Genomic DNA, 16,010 nt, shown 5'->3' with positions numbered 1-16,010 from the left:
TTTCAGTAAAAAAATGTCATGTGACTGAGTGACCGCTTAGTGTTAGTCATCATTCAGACTTTGCCCTACCCTATGCAAACATTAAAACGAATGCTGTAAATCGCCAAACAACCCTCTCCCCATTACAGCTGCATGAGTACACACACCTGAAAGTCCACAGCTGGAGCAGTACTGTAAATACCCAAGTTACAACATACTTTGTATATTTTTACTTTTTGTTCATATATCTCCCTCTATAAAAAAATATATCGATAGTAATAATTTATTTGTACCGCACCTTCCAACCTTCCATTCATATTGAAACTCAAAGTGCTGCAGTATTGATAACATAGAACATACAACACAGGCACTTTTTGCACATTGTTTTATTATCAATTACATATATACATATATTTGTTTAATTAATAGGCCTACAACTTTTGGGTATTTTTAGTAATACGTTTTTTGTTGTTTTTTTCTTCCATCTATCTATCTATCTAAAATAATAAGAGTTGAGCTGAAAAAGCCTTCATGAATAGAAATGTGTTAGTTGTTGATCTATGTGATGTTATATGTGGCTGTTTTAAGTGTGGATGTAGCAGCTGTGAACCAAGCAATTTTCTGTGAATGATCAATAAAGTATGTATGTATGTATGTATGTATGTATGTATGTATGTATGTATGTATGTATGTATGTATGTATGTATGTATGTATCTATCTATCTATCTATCTATCTATCTATCTATCTATCTATCTATCTATCTATCGAAATAAAATAATACGAGTTGAGCTGAAACGGCCTTCCTGAATAGAAATGTTTTAGGTAATATGATTGAAACATGTAAATATTTGTGTCCGTTTAAAAAGCTTAGGTGCTTAAAAATCATGTTTTTCCGTCATGTTCTGGTGTAACGTTCTCGGGCTGATGTGTAGACATACCAGCAGAGAGCAGGGAGCGTCTCTCTTTCACTTCCAGGTGCAGCCCGCTGCGGTCCAGTCACATTTCAACACGAACTGCTTTCGGCCTAATAAATGCGCATGCGCACAATAGCTGACCCCTCCGGTTTCTGCGTGCAATGCCACGTTAGTAGCGGTACACACAAAATACCAGCTACTCTCCCAACGTCTAACAGGGACACAGACCAAAAGCTAAGACCAATTACCCGCCTAAGCTTAACCCACCGTGTCTGCAGCTCTCTCTTTTCTGTCCGGAAGACTACTCGACGGTAACTATGTTGAAGTTGTTCCTTTTATGCACTCTGGCTGTGGCCAGCAGGGCTGAAGTCGGTGAGGAAGAAGATGTCCTGGTGCTGAAGAAAAGTAACATCGAAGAGGCTCTGAAAGCTCACCCAAACATCCTGGTTGAATTCTGTAAGTAAAAAAAATACCTTGTAAATATCTCCAGCTATAATGCTAGCTGCTCCTCTGCATGCTCACCGGTCCCCCCGGCTAGCTAGCTAAATGAAGCCCAGTTGAGTGTTAGCATTAAACTTTGACACTTCTGACAAGTTGCTGCTGTTCGTGGCTAACTTTCTCATGTCCTGCACAGTTTTGCACACATGCGTGAAGCTACGTCTCGTAGTTATTCCACCGTAGTTCAAGCTATGTAGGAATAGACGGGGCATTGTTTATCAGACGGCGTTTTCTCTTTGTCAGACTGTTTCTCGTCTCATTTGACTAGCTAGCACCGAGTCTCCTCGAAAATACATCGTTGCATGGATTCAAACAGGGCCATAAGAACTGCAGCTCTGCTCACACTGTCTTACTACTGTGTTTAATCACTGTACGTTTGTCTAGCCAAATGATTACTTTAACACGGCTAATAGACATTTCGATACCCCCAGGATATTGAAGCAGCTCATATTGCATTTAGGGTAATTGGCCGTTGCTTGCATTATCACACAATGCAGTTATATCAGAGTTATAAACACCAGAAGTGAAAAGAGAAGATGAATGCTTGAAGTGAGGGGGTTAGTAAGTTTCGATTGTCTTTCGTGGTTTTCATATGAGTTTCATTTATGAGCAGTCATTTTATCCTGCTATGTGTCGCCTGTCATTTTCATGCAGATCTAGGCTTTGAATAACTTCAACATTTCTTGAATAAAAGGGTTAATTTGTGTGTTGTAACGCAGGCTTTACTAAGCCTCCTCTTGATAGCCTGCAGGCCCATCCCGCTACACTAAAGTGGGATTGTTGACCTGCTCAGATATGATGCGACTGATTCGTGGACCAGTCAGAGGAGACTCTCCAATGAGCTCTCCAATGAAGGCCGGGATGGGAGGGATAAAGGCTTTGTTGGCCCACGTATTTCTCAGCTGGGCGGGATCTCTGTGGGGCTGTGCAGCTAGGTTGACGTGTACTTTTACAAAAGTTTATCTATGCGTTTGTATTGCCTGGATGTGGAACAAGGAAGTTTTTTTTTTATTTTTTGTTAAGACTTTATGATGATGCAAGGCAACGTCAGTTTATTTGACGTGTCACTTCTGATTAGGTGATTGTTTGTTGGGTGGTGGTGGCCACTGCCAGTTTTGAATTTACAATTGGACACCATGGCTTACAAATTAACACGTGAAACCACAGTAGAAATTGAATTATTTCCCACATATTTGTAGCAGTCTGCTCTAGCCAATAGGATAGGTTCCCACTAACCACAAACTATTGAAACTATTCCTTTAAAAAGGCTACAAATTAAATTCAATAAAAGTTGTCCTGAAACTTAATAATGTAGCGTTGCAACTGTGTGTGTGTATTATTGTTTAGTTTTTAAAATGTCAGAAAATAATGTAAAAGCTCAAAGGTAACTTCTCAAGTCACTTATTTTGTCTGACCAACAGCCCAAAACTTAAAGATATTGAAATTACAATCAAATAAAATGAAGAAAATGGCTAAATAATTTGAATGATTAATAACATAAACCATAAAATAGTTGTTAATTAATTCTCTTATTGGTCAACCAGTTGTTTCCATATCAGTATATGTTGCTCTGCTGTGTATGAACAGGACTTTGTCTTGGTCAATTGATAAAACGGTTATGTGGTGGATGATTATCAGGAAAAAACATTTTTTTAAATGTTTGTGATTTATTTTTCTCTAAAAATAAAACAACCGTTTCCCAACAGTATTATAAGATAATATCCAACCCTATTCACCATGAAGGGCTTTCTTGTGCCAAAACTTATCACCTCTTTGCATCAGGTTTACCTAAACAGTGCAAACCTTTGTATGTGCTTGGCTAAATCTCCTCCCGACCCTTCCTACAGATGCCCCATGGTGCGGTCATTGCAAGGCCCTGGCTCCAGAGTACGCCAAGGCCGCCGGCATGCTGAAGGCCGAGGGTTCACAGATCCGCCTGGGTAAGGTGGACGCCACAGAGGAGACCGAGCTGGCCCAGGAGTACGGCGTCCGGGGGTACCCCACCATCAAGTTCTTCAAGGGTGGCGAGAAGGAGTCACCCAAAGAGTACTCTGGTGAGCATCCATGCATTTTATAAGCACTTACTTCAGATACTGTAGATGACTTTTATTTATTTATTGCAGGTTTATGTACTAAATACTGTTGTGTTAAGATTTGAAGTTGTAGTGCATTTAACTTGGCTTTTCACTAACCAATGCAATGAGTGGAGGACTTGTTTTTTTTCTTCTCTTTTTTAAACACAATGATGTAATGTTGAGTAACCCCGTCAAAGTCAAGAAAGGGAATTTATTATTTCATACTAAAATATTATGAGATGCTTCCTTAATAGTAAAGAGTCAGGGCCAGGCCCTATTGACTTTCCTTCATACTGGTAATATGATCTGAGCAGCATAAACAGGCAGCCAGCCAGCCAATCAGCTTTCGGCAGCATGACTGGGGCAAAAAGTGGGTCGGGCCTCCCCCTGCACGTTCCTCACACGCTGACTCTCAGCCCTGGAAGTGAGATGTGCTGTTCTTCACGTCGCCTCTTTTCTGTGGTCCAGCTTGGTTTAGAAAGGGAGGAGGGAATAAGTTGGGAAGTCTTTTATTTTTGTGTGTGGAAATAACTACTCTTGACTTCAGCCCCAGCTTCTAGAAAACTCCCTGCTCTTTTCTCCCACACACTGCCTCAGATTTCGTAGCACTAGTCTGCACCAAGACTACGTGCTGTATCACTTCATCAGCATGTGATTGCTACTGTGTTGCATCACTGGTTCGGTCTGAATTAAGTCCAGTTGAATAGTAACAGGCTTATTCCAAAGAAAGGTGAATGTGTTTCTGCAGCTTCACAGACTTGGAATAATCGTTAAATGTAATTTTAACGAAAACAAGTCAAAGACAAATGAGCAGCGCTGTGTATTTTCATCAAAGATGCAGGAGCTATGGCCCTTAAAATGCAGAAGTGATCTGGTAGTGATGTTACTTGTCTTTCACACCAGTACATTTATGAAGGGTGTGCCCATGGTTCTGTGTTTTGAGTTAACTACAGTCGAGGCAGTGCAAAATTAACTTGAACATCCAAACCCCTCAGGCATTATAGCATTTAATCAAGGTCAGAAATATCTCCAGAGAAAAGAGTTTCCTCCCTTCTTCATATGAACGGCGAATGTCAGCCTAACACCTTGTCCACGCTTGAATAAACCTTTTGAAGTTTAGTCTTTCAGGTGTGAATTTGTGGCGATTCACGTGCCGTCTTTGCGCACATGAGCGCTCAAGTTGTGTGTGTTTTTTCTGCCCGTCTCACAGCTGGCAGACAGGCAGAAGACATCGTCAGCTGGTTGAAGAAACGCACAGGCCCAGCCGTCGCCACCCTCGACGGAGTCACCGGGGCTGAGTCTCTGATCGCTGACAATGAAGTGGCCGTCATCGGATTCTTTAAGGTGTGATTCTGATCCCACGGTTTAAGCCCTTTCTGTTTGTTGTAATAGTGCTCATACACTCATGGTCTGGTTCCTGGATGGTCCATGTAATACAATCCCTTTCCTATATGCCTGTGTCATCTCCAAAGCTCAATAAATGCTTTTTAGTCTAACCCATAAGTTCATTAGACACACACAATGTTCCTGGCATCATCTTTAATATCATCATATGTTTTCCAAGTCTCTGCAAAGCCACACTGCTCTAACTGTTTAAAAGTAAGTTTTAATCACATCTCTTGCACAGTGCTTTTATCTGAAGGAAAGTTGTCATGTATGTCCGTAGGATCCCGAGTCTGCCGACGCCAAGGCTTTCGAAAAAGCAGCTGAAGCAATAGACGACATTCCCTTCGCCACAACCGCAGATGATGCTGTTTATTCCAAGTTTGAGGTGTCCAAGGACGGTGTCGTCCTCTTCAAGAAGGTGACTTCAAGTTCTTATTTCTCCACTGCTCAGAATCATTCATTTTATAACCAGATGTCATGCGGTGACACATCTGTGCATATCCAGTCATCATATGCACAAACTACCTACTGTGGTTCCAGGATATCACAATCTACCGGTTACAAATTGAATTACTTGATTATTTAATTTAATCAGAACATACTGTAAATAGGTTATTCATGTTCTTGCACAAGTATTTCAGAGAGACGGTCACATGTGTAAGTGCTTACAGCAGCGTCTGGAGAAGACACTCACAGTATGTTTGATCTACTCCTCGGTAACGTAACGCCGACGACCTCACAGTATCAACTCTCTGTTGCTAATCTGGGCTCGCCTGAGGTCCTTCAACGGTTCTGACGTGAGGCTGCCTCCGAGCCTTCTCCTAGACCTTGCCAGTGTATGACCTCAGCATGTTGAGCTCATGGTGATAGATGGTGAAGAGCTGTATTAGGCAATGCTACTTCTTTCAAGTAAGCTCATTGGCTTGCGAGCAGGTGATGAATGAATCACAGCTGAATGCGTTCAAGCTCGTCCTCCCTTTTTTGTCGAAATTTGCACAAACTGGGATCTTTTTATTTTTAAACAGGAGGTCATGTTTGTCTTTTACCGCTTATATCGATGACACCGTTTTTCAGGTCATAGATCAATGAGGTGTCTTATCAGTTAAACCATATCTCAGTGTGTGGATTTGTCAAAGTTGGTCAAAGTCCAGAATGTCTGTCAATAAAAATGAAGTAACTAGTGTGTTAAATTAATTTAAATTAACTGCAAAGTCATCCTACAGGAGCAGATGGATAGAATAGTGTGACAGTCACTCAACCTAAGAAGCAGCACTGCAAATAGAAACATAGGGACACTTATTGCATTTCCTTTAGCTGTTCTTTAGGATTTAATTTCAACATAAAACTAGTCAAATGCTTCAAATTGACAGCGACATGCATCCAGTAAAATTTGTACACACCTCATTCTTGTGTTTTTGTAATTCCTGTTTAATATATACATATGTTTGTTTTGTTCTGTGTTATTTATAGTTATTTATAATGATTGAATTCCCAGTAAAGTTTACTGGGTTACTGGGTCAGTTCACTGACGTCATTTTATATGAACAAGTAACTAACTTTATAACCACAGTTGGGGGTTGATTGCAGAAAAAATGTACATTTTTGAATACAAACGATGTATTTGCTGATATATCGATTATCAGGATTATTTAATATCAGTATCAGCCCCAAGAATCCAGTATTAGTCTAACCCTAGTAAGAAGCTCAAACTTAAGAAGCTTAAATTCTATTTACAATATACAACTTCAATCAAAGTTAATCAGTGTTTTCTAAAATCAATAAGTGACATATTTGTAAATGCAGTTATATTACAAAGTAAAATGCATGTTTAATTACTCACAGATGATGGTTTCCAGTAACACTGAATGTGTGTGTATGTGACACAATCTAAAAGTTTTAGACTCTGCTCTAAAGTGATATGTAATTGTAGTTCATTTACTTTATTTTGTTTCTCATAGATGACTTTAATATGTTATATACAGTCTTGTTCAGTCTTAAACACTCATTTCAGTTCATTTTTAACACTCACATCTTATTTCTTCATCATTTTGGAACATTTTATAGTTGTTACTATCTCAGTAGTGAAATAATCATTTGTTGCAGCCCCCGTTTACTTCAGCACAAACAAACTCTAAATATATCAGCGTGTTGAGTTATTGATGATTATCTTTCACTCTGACACATGCTCAGTCCTCCCGCTGATATTGTCTGCTCTTTTAATTCATGATGGTAACTTAACCCTAACGCAAACACCGCTGACATGAGGCATGTTAAATGAACCCTCCCAAAGCAGGGGCTCGGCATTAATAAACAGCTGGCGTTTTTTCACTTGTTTATTGCAAAGGGGGAGGGAGGGGTTGGGGGCTTAAGTTTGACAGCCTCGGTCAGTATCTGCACGGCTGGCAGCAAGCCACCAGACAAATGTCCTCCTTCCTATTGTGTGCCAGTGAAGGCTGCTTGGCACAGCTGTACCACCGCTATTCTTAACACTCAATAAAAGTCAGTTTGGTCTCGTAGCTCTTTGGTTACCAGGGGATTTGAAAGTGGTCTGTCTGGTAAATCTATGTTTGGTGTTCACAGGCAGACTAGATGAGACACCAGCTGGGAGGATAATATTTTTATCTAAATGTTTCCATCTTATTTTTTTTTTTGTGCGTGTGTGTTTACAGTTTGACGAGGGACGCAATACCTTTGATGGAGAGATGACCAAAGAGAACCTCCTGTCTTTCGTCAAGGCCAACCAGCTGCCCCTGGTCATCGAGTTCACCGAGCAGGTAATTATGACCGGCCAACGTGAGCACTTCTATCCATTTTCCCAGCAACAGGCAGTGCACGTTCAAAAGTGATTCTCACATGTGACACTAGTATATGTCTATTTCCTGCAGACCGCCCCCAAAATCTTCGGTGGAGAAATCAAGTCCCACATCCTCATGTTTTTGCCCAAAACTGCCTCAGACTTCCAGGACAAAATGGACCAGTTTAAGAAAGCCGCAGAGGGATTCAGGGGTCAGGTATGTGAAGTGAACTGAGACATGCTGAACACACACACACACACACCATAAAACCCAAGGCATTGCTCAGCTAGGATATTTCAAAATAAAACACTGACTCCTTTCATCTCTCCTCTCCAGATCCTGTTCATTTTCATCGACAGCGACGTTGACGACAACCAGCGCATCCTGGAGTTCTTCGGCCTGAAGAAGGAGGAGTGCCCCGCCATCCGCCTCATCACCCTGGAGGATGAGATGACCAAGTACAAGCCCGACAGCGATTCCATCACCGCAGAGAGCATCACCCAATTCTGCAAAAAATTCACCGATGGCAAACTCAAGGTGAGGGAACGAGAGTGGTTGTAGACTCACTCCCCTATACATCCATAATGGTGCTTAGGGTTAGCTTTGAGTTATTTAATTCACTTTTTGTTTTAATTTATAACTCAAATTCATCTTCCCCTTCTCTCACAGCCCCACCTCATGAGCCAGGATATCCCCGAAGACTGGGACAAAAACGCCGTCACTGTTTTAGTGGGCAAGAACTTCGAGGAAGTCGTCTTCAACCCCGCTAAGAACGTCTTTGTGGAATTTTGTAAGAGCTTCATCTTTACTCATCGTTATTTTTGACCCGTGTGCATTTTTATTATGAGCAGAAAGTCAGCAAGTGTCTCAGTTTGATTAATTATCTTCGGGTTGAGGTGTTAAAGGGCTTCACCTGTTGCAGGGTCAATTTCTGGCAGTGAAGCGCTGTAGATTTGTCAAACGCTCGAGCATCAATATCTGAAACTCGATTCTCGCCCTTCCTTTCTTTTCCTCTCGCCAAGACGTTTTCAAATACCTAAGAGAAGAGTCAATGCTAGGGCCCCTCACTCACACCCTCGCAACAACAAATTAAATTGTTACCTGACACCGATGCTGAAAACGTGCGGTTAAATATAGCTCACAGCATTATTTTTATAATGATCAGCATCCAAATTTGCACTATTTTTGGAGGAATTTTTTCCATTGCTGGCCGCTTTTAAACACAGCTTTACAGGCCAGTCATGCACAACAGGGTAGGCCCGTATTCCCTGACAGGTGATGAGAGTTTCCCAGCCGGTCAAAGGGGAGCGAGGTCGTGAAGCTGAGGCTGCATGTGACACACTCGGTGTGTGTCTGCTACCGACCATATCAGGGCTCGAGATCAACGGGCAGTAGACAGTAGAACATTCTCGATGCACAAATTACTAACTCACAACTCACAAGACACTAATAACAGCCATTTCTACAATTATAAGACACATTGGTGCACTCTGCTACAATCTGTCCAGACTGCACAGGGCAGAATCAGGCAGCATATACATTAAAAAAAACTGAATCTGTATTGCAAAAGCACAGGTCAACCATGAAAACATTTACAAGTACTGAAAGCAGCATCTCCAATCTTTTTAAGTAAATAGTTAGAGAAAACACTCACATATCCATAGGGGCAGATTTAGTGATTTAGGGGGAAACTCTGCCTTGTTTTACCAAGTAGAGAAATAACTAACTCTAATTTTGGGACAGTTTATTTTCACTTTGGGATGATTTAAAAATTGTTTTTCAGGCATTTCTGTGTTAACGGTGGAAGAGTTATATATATAAGCCCTGAGCCATATAATGTACACATGTCTGCAATCCAACACCACATCCTTAATTTTATGTGCTAAACAAGCCCACACAGCATGTTATTGCATTTCAATGAGTTCAATGCTCTGTATATTTAACCTCTGTTCTCTCTTCACCATTGTGTTCCAGATGCACCTTGGTGCGGACACTGCAAACAGCTGACTCCCATCTGGGAAAAGCTCGGCGAGAAGTACAAGGACAGCGGAGACATCATCGTCGCAAAGATGGACTCCACAGCCAATGAGATCGATTCAGTCAAAGTCCACAGCTTCCCCACTCTTAAATTCTTCCCTGCAGGAGATGAGCACAAGGTGAGCTCTCCATCACTTAGTATTTTTCTCTCTTCTATGACTTTTCGTGCTTACTTACTTGGAGAGAAAACAGTAAGAGAATAAACATCACCTCCTCTAATCTACAAGCTGTTTTTGGGTTGACTGATGGTAATCCATCCGTCTTCCCCCCTCCGGCCCGTAATAATCGTATTTGCTTTCTTATTCATTACATGCCTTTGCAGTTGTGAGCTACAGTGATCTGGGTGGTTATTTGGAACCAAAATCATTGACATAGGGCCCTCCAAAGTATCATTAGTGCCTCTTGATATAGCAGTGTTAACCACATGCAGAAACCTGAGCCTGCTGGCCTTGTAAGATTCTGCACCTTTATGTTGATGCAGTTTTGCTTTCTTCCAGATGCTACTGGATGATTTCACTTACTTTAAGACTGTGTGCCTCAGCCTGCACCTGCTACACTTTCTCAGCCCTGCTTTTATTGAGCGAGCATCTCGTGCCAGCCTTCAGTTCAACAGTTAATGAGCAGTGTATTGACTTAGGGGGGCCACCCCATAGTAAGTCTAAGGATTAGCCCATGACCCTAGTTAGACGAAGCATGCAAAGAAGAGCAGAAAGGCTGGAGCTGTGCGGCAGGTCATTAAGGCTGGATTATGTAACTAAAAATGTGAAATAGCAGCTTAGAAAACGTGTTTTGATCGTCCCTTTGCTAAAATAAGTCATGTGAAATCAACCCACTGCTGGTTTGTTGCTGAATCACTTCTCATAGATCACATCTGGACAAGTTATGGAGACCAGGTGCCAACATTTTGTTGACCGCATTTTAAAATGGCTCAGCGATGGTCAGCGGGTTATTTTTTGCTTCATGACTGAAACTCAGCTGGTTTCATGTTTGAATCATAGACACCATTTTCAGGTCAGGAGGTGAGACACAATGTTGTGCATTTACCAGAAATAAAATCTCCTCAACAGGTGATTGATTACAATGGGGAGAGGACCCTGGAAGGCTTCACCAAGTTCCTGGAGAGTGGCGGCAAGGACGGCGGTGCACCTGCAGGAGACGAGGAGGAGGATCTGGATGCAGAGGTAAGATGGGCTGCACTGAGAAACACAGCTATGCACTTGATACTGTTGCAAGCAACACAACAACAGCATATTTTTAGCCCTATATGATCTGATCTATATTCATTTCTACTGTTCTTTTTATCAGCTGCAAAGGAAAAGTAGTGTCTGGGGTTTGCATTTTTTTCAAAACAACAAAAAAAAGACCTTATTCTGAAATATCCCACCATACACATGTCTGAAAAGTCCACTAAACTTCCTCTGAGTGTGCAGGACTATCTGCTTGTTATTTGACATATAGGCCCCAAGCTGCCTGTATATTTTCCACTGGAGCCAAATCAAGGAAACAGTAAATGTCAAAAAATCCAAACCCTCTTTGAAGTCCAAAGGGAAACAGGAAATAGCAGTGAGCAAATGTGATAACAAAAGCTGCTGCAGTGAAAGTTAGAAAATCGAGGCCCAGTTTCTCAAACTGAACACAAGATTCTGTGAAAAGAGGTCTAGTCTTGGACTAAATTTAATCCCTATCCAGGGTATTGGCCCATTGCCTTTTTCTAAAGAGTTAGCCAATGTTTTTAGTGTTTAATTTTATCATTCAAACATTACACTTCAGGTGTTGTTACAGGATATAGTCAAAACCTCGCCATGAAGAGTATCTATTGAAAAATGGGCAGTTTTCCAGTTGCCTGTGCATTATTATTCAAGTTATTATTGAAAGATCAGGTTTATGTGCATACTTATGTTTCTGATTGAACCCTTTCAGTGCTTTTTGGAGGCAGATTCAGCATTAAACTCCTATTAGCAGTTTAGGGTATAACAACTCTTACAACTGACCCAGTTTGCAAATGAGCCAACTTTTAAAGGGGGACATGAGATGACTGTATAAAAGAAAGCTCTGGATTCAATAGCCATTTGAGGAAAAATTCTTAAGGCATATATCCTACACTTACACCATGCACACAATTTATAAAATGAGCAATAGATCAATCAGAGCAACCACACTGGTGAAAATGACCAAAGGTGCAGAGAAAGCAAGCTCTCCCATATCTTACTGACTCCACTGCATCCTCTTCACTCATTCCACCCAGCTATTGTCACCACGCCCCCCTTCTCGGAAGTCTAATTACAGCACAGCCGATCGCTGTCCGCTAAATATCCCCCACAGCTGTTGTAGCTGTTTACTAGGCTCTGCCTGGAGACCTAAGCCTCCAGAGAAAAAGCGGCACGTGCAGCGCTGCAGTCAACATTAGCGCCTCCATGTATCTCACACATCTCCTCACCACACCTGTCCACCAGACTAGACTTAAAGATATGGCCCCGCAAGACAAAGATGTCATCTATATGCGGCGGTCATGGTTGTGACGGTGTTGATTACACACATTACGAGTGACAGATGATATGATTTGGTTAGACTATTTTTTTATTAGTGATAATTATTATGATTATTAATGTCCGTCACAACCTCATGATTTATTTTTACCTGATGATGTATATTTTGAGCAGCAGTTAGGTTGTGGGTTCACTCAGGGTGATCCAGCTTCCTCCCAAAGTCCAAAATCATGCAGGTTAGGTTAACTGATGACATCAAATTGCCTACAAGATGTGAGTGGGAATGGTCTCTTTACTGTACTATACTATATTATACTATACTATATATTAGCCCTGGTGTTGAGTGGCGATCTAGCCAGGGTGTACCCCGCCTCTCACCCAATGTTAGCTGAGATTAGCTCCAGCTCCCCTGCGACCCTCTAGAGGATTAACAAAAGGATAGGTGTGTCCAAAAGGATGGAAACATACCATGGATATATTATAAGAGCTGGATACCGGGCCAAATGGTACCCGTTCAGTCTTATATTCCCATTCAGTTTCTAGCTTCCACGTTATGCCGCCCACTGAAAATGCTCAATAGTGTTTCTCTCTTCCTGATCGGCCCACAGACTTTACATTGTGATGACATTGTGGATTTTTAAATAGCTTTTCTTGGCTCGAGGAAAGTTTTACAAATATAAAACCACCATGAATCAAAAGTTCATAATAGAAAGAGTAATAATTAACCTTGTCTGCAGTTCGAGGTGTCCTGTCAACAGTTTTACAGACGTCTCTTTAACAATGGTGGTCTATGTGGAAAATGCTTTGTGGGGCGCAGGGGGATTTTGGTTACAATACCACGAGTGGCCACCGGGGGTAAAAATTGGCTGACAGGCTGAGCGCGTCCTATCCAGCTCCTTATAATACATCCATGATACCAATTCCACCATACATACATGAAGCTTGCAGGTGTAGAGTAGGATCGATTTATTATCACATAGCATGCAATGGTATATTGGAGAGATTCTTAACAACTTCTCCTCCTGCACTCCAGGATTTGGACGAGGAAGGACAGGACGACTCTGACATGGAGGACGGCGGTGAGGATGACGGACACGACGAGTTGTAAGAGCCGGCAGAGGAGAGAAGCGGAGAGAGAGAGAGGAGACAAGTCCCGCCCCAACCCGTTCCAACCAGTCACCATCACCACCTTCACTTCCTTTGTGGACCTTCCCTGTCCTGTGAACATTAATAGTTCCCCTTTAAAACTGCCTCTGTCAGTCAGTCGTCAGCCGGCCTGCTAGCCAGCCCGCCAGTCAGTCCATCAGTGGTGTGGCAGGCCCCCTTTTTGTTTGCCACATCTCCAACCTCGCAATCTCTGGCCAGACTGGTCCTGTCTCACCTTGGGGGGGGGGGGACTCTGTGGAAACCGTGCACCACCTCTACGGGAGACCTCAATGCCTTCTCTACAAAAAGCTCCACATCAAGCTGTTTGCCTTGTGTATTTTAAACCAAATGTTAAAAAATAGTGGCATTGAGATCTAGTTTTCAAAATGTTTTTTTTTTTTTTGTTCCAACTGAATTTGTTCCCCTCCTCTTTTAACAAAAAAAAAGAAAAGAAAAAAAAGCCTTGCCATTGATCAGTGTGGGTGTGAGCTAAATGAGTGTTGTAACCTGTATTCATTGGTAAAGGGGGGGCTGCCAATGTTCGTCTCCCTCTGGTAGGAATCCAGAGGACCAGGGTTTTCGTGTGGCGGTTTTTGTACAGGACTGATCTCTCAGGGGACAAGGGGCCATTCTATTAGATGTGTTTTTATTTTGCAATTCTAAACTAACATTACCCCCCCCCCCCCCACAGAGCTTGGTCTAGCACAAAGGGCCCCCTCATCTGTGGCTGAGACCAATTTCTTACTTTCTTTCAGTGTGGTGGGCGGCGGAGGTGTAGGGGGTCTACTTTCTTTCAATGTCTTCATTCCCAAACTCCTCTTTACAGCACGGCTACTGACTATTTTCTAAAAGGAACAAAGGTTAACTTTTTTGAGGGGGGGAAATCCTATTTTTATTTAATTGCTTTCACTATAATTATATTTTTTTGTTCTTTTTAATTTAGGACTTGTCATTTGTAACGATGTGCCATTGTGCCCAGCTGTAGCCAGTTGGCCTTGTTGGGGCAGAGTTGGCCCTCGGACACACTCTCAGACTCGGGAATGGGGTTTATTTTTTTGGCGCCAGTTCTGATAGGTCGCACTGCATTCATGCCTGATCAGAGATTCATTGTGGTTACTAAAGCAGTTGGAGATTTGGTCGGTCTGAGAGAAGTCTGTTCTGTCTGAGGTGGGGAGGGAAACATTGCACAGCCCCACCCCCTCGCCCATACTGTACCTAAGGCATCCCTTTTGGCTCTACCCAACACCCTTGTTGCCACAGCAGCGTGAGTGTGTGTGTATGTGTGCTGTGTGAATGATGTATAAATTGCTGTGTGATGAGTGGAATGACTACTTACATTTTTGGTGGTCAGTGAACAGGTGAATGAATGTGTTGTGTGAATGTTGGTGTTTTGTTTTTTTTGGCAGGGAGGGGAGGCTTGAGTAGAGCAAGGTGATGGGTTTGACAGCTGTACAGCGGTGGGGGAAATTTAACAAAGCATTCCATCATATCCAAATTGATGTGGAAAACGTGAAATGGTGGCCAATAAACAAAAAACTATAAAAAATGTATTTGTCTTCAGTTTTGATTTTTTGTATTGAAGCAAATTCTGAATTTCTACAGCTGTATTGTTCCACACAATGAACCTGGGGGAGATGTCACTACACTTTTTCACAAATCACATTTTATGAAGATGAATAAAAACAGAGAATCAAGCATCTACCTGTGACACTCAAACACTGTAGCACCAATTGGAGACCAATGAATGTCCAATTTGCCTCATCAGCAGCTCAGAACAGTAAATATAAAGTAGTATCTTTAAAAAAAAAAAAGTTTTTAAAACTCTTTACCATCATTTCGGATGCATACAAGCAACATCACATCCAGTGATGGGATGTAACATGACTACATATACTGAACATCTGATATGCAATGTTATACTTCCACTCTACTACAATGCAGAAGAAAATATTTCACTTTTTATAGTTCTGCACGTCTGACAACTAGTTAGTAGTTGCTTTTCCAATTATGATGCTATGTAAAACAAGATATATGAAAGGGTGTCATGTTTTATACATCCATAAGCTATGTCAGTTTATACATATTGATATTATTAACCTTTATTTTACCTCGAAAGACCATTGAGGAGGAATCCTCATTTACAATGGTGTCAAGAAACATTTACAGCAACACAAAAAAACACAAAACAATATTAAGTACAAGAAAACAAAACTTTACTTAAAAGATCTTCATGCTTTTTCCACCTCTGTTCTATTATCAATCAATCAATCAGACTTTATTTGTATAGCACTTTTCATACAATATAATATGTAATATAACACAAAGTGCTCTAGTAAAAACAAACAAAGCAAAGCAAAAAAGAAGACAAATAATGACTGGATAAATACAGGACCTGAGGAAATGCTATCATAACTCGTGAATCTGCAATAATCTGTAATGAATCTATAAATTAACCTACGCCGAGAAAAAAGTGGATTATTATTATTTCAAGGACTTTCTGTAAAACTCACCCACACTGAATGCTGTTTGAAAGCTCCACATTGTTGTAAAAGTTAAAAATGAGTCTAAAAATACCTGCCGTGTAAAGATGCCCCTCCTACTCCCCCCGGCCGGGTTTGCTAAACCCCCCAAATTCCCAGGACGAATACAGAAGGCATGACCTAAGTGTACTCAACAGAAGCTACAAAACTGT

The 16,010-nt window shown here is 41.4% G+C and overlaps 1 protein-coding gene across 1 annotated transcript; it reads left to right on the top strand.

Moving 5' to 3' along the window:
- Positions 1 to 997: 997 nt before the first annotated feature.
- On the top strand, positions 998 to 15,017 carry p4hb (prolyl 4-hydroxylase, beta polypeptide). The gene is made up of 11 exons (XM_062426980.1): positions 998 to 1,351; positions 3,241 to 3,447; positions 4,679 to 4,812; positions 5,135 to 5,272; positions 7,524 to 7,628; positions 7,740 to 7,865; positions 7,986 to 8,186; positions 8,319 to 8,439; positions 9,624 to 9,805; positions 10,754 to 10,867; positions 13,206 to 15,017. The coding sequence occupies exons 1-11, from the start codon at positions 1,213 to 1,215 to the stop codon at positions 13,278 to 13,280; spliced, it is 1,542 nt and encodes a 513-aa protein (XP_062282964.1). The 5' UTR covers positions 998 to 1,212; the 3' UTR covers positions 13,281 to 15,017.
- Positions 15,018 to 16,010: the final 993 nt, after the last annotated feature.

This window comes from Scomber scombrus, chromosome 2, assembly GCF_963691925.1.
Source record: "Scomber scombrus chromosome 2, fScoSco1.1, whole genome shotgun sequence".
Classification (NCBI taxonomy): Eukaryota; Metazoa; Chordata; class Actinopteri; order Scombriformes; family Scombridae; genus Scomber; species Scomber scombrus.
The sequence above is the reverse complement of the archived record's forward strand: the minus strand, read 5'-3'. Positions and strand labels throughout refer to the sequence as shown.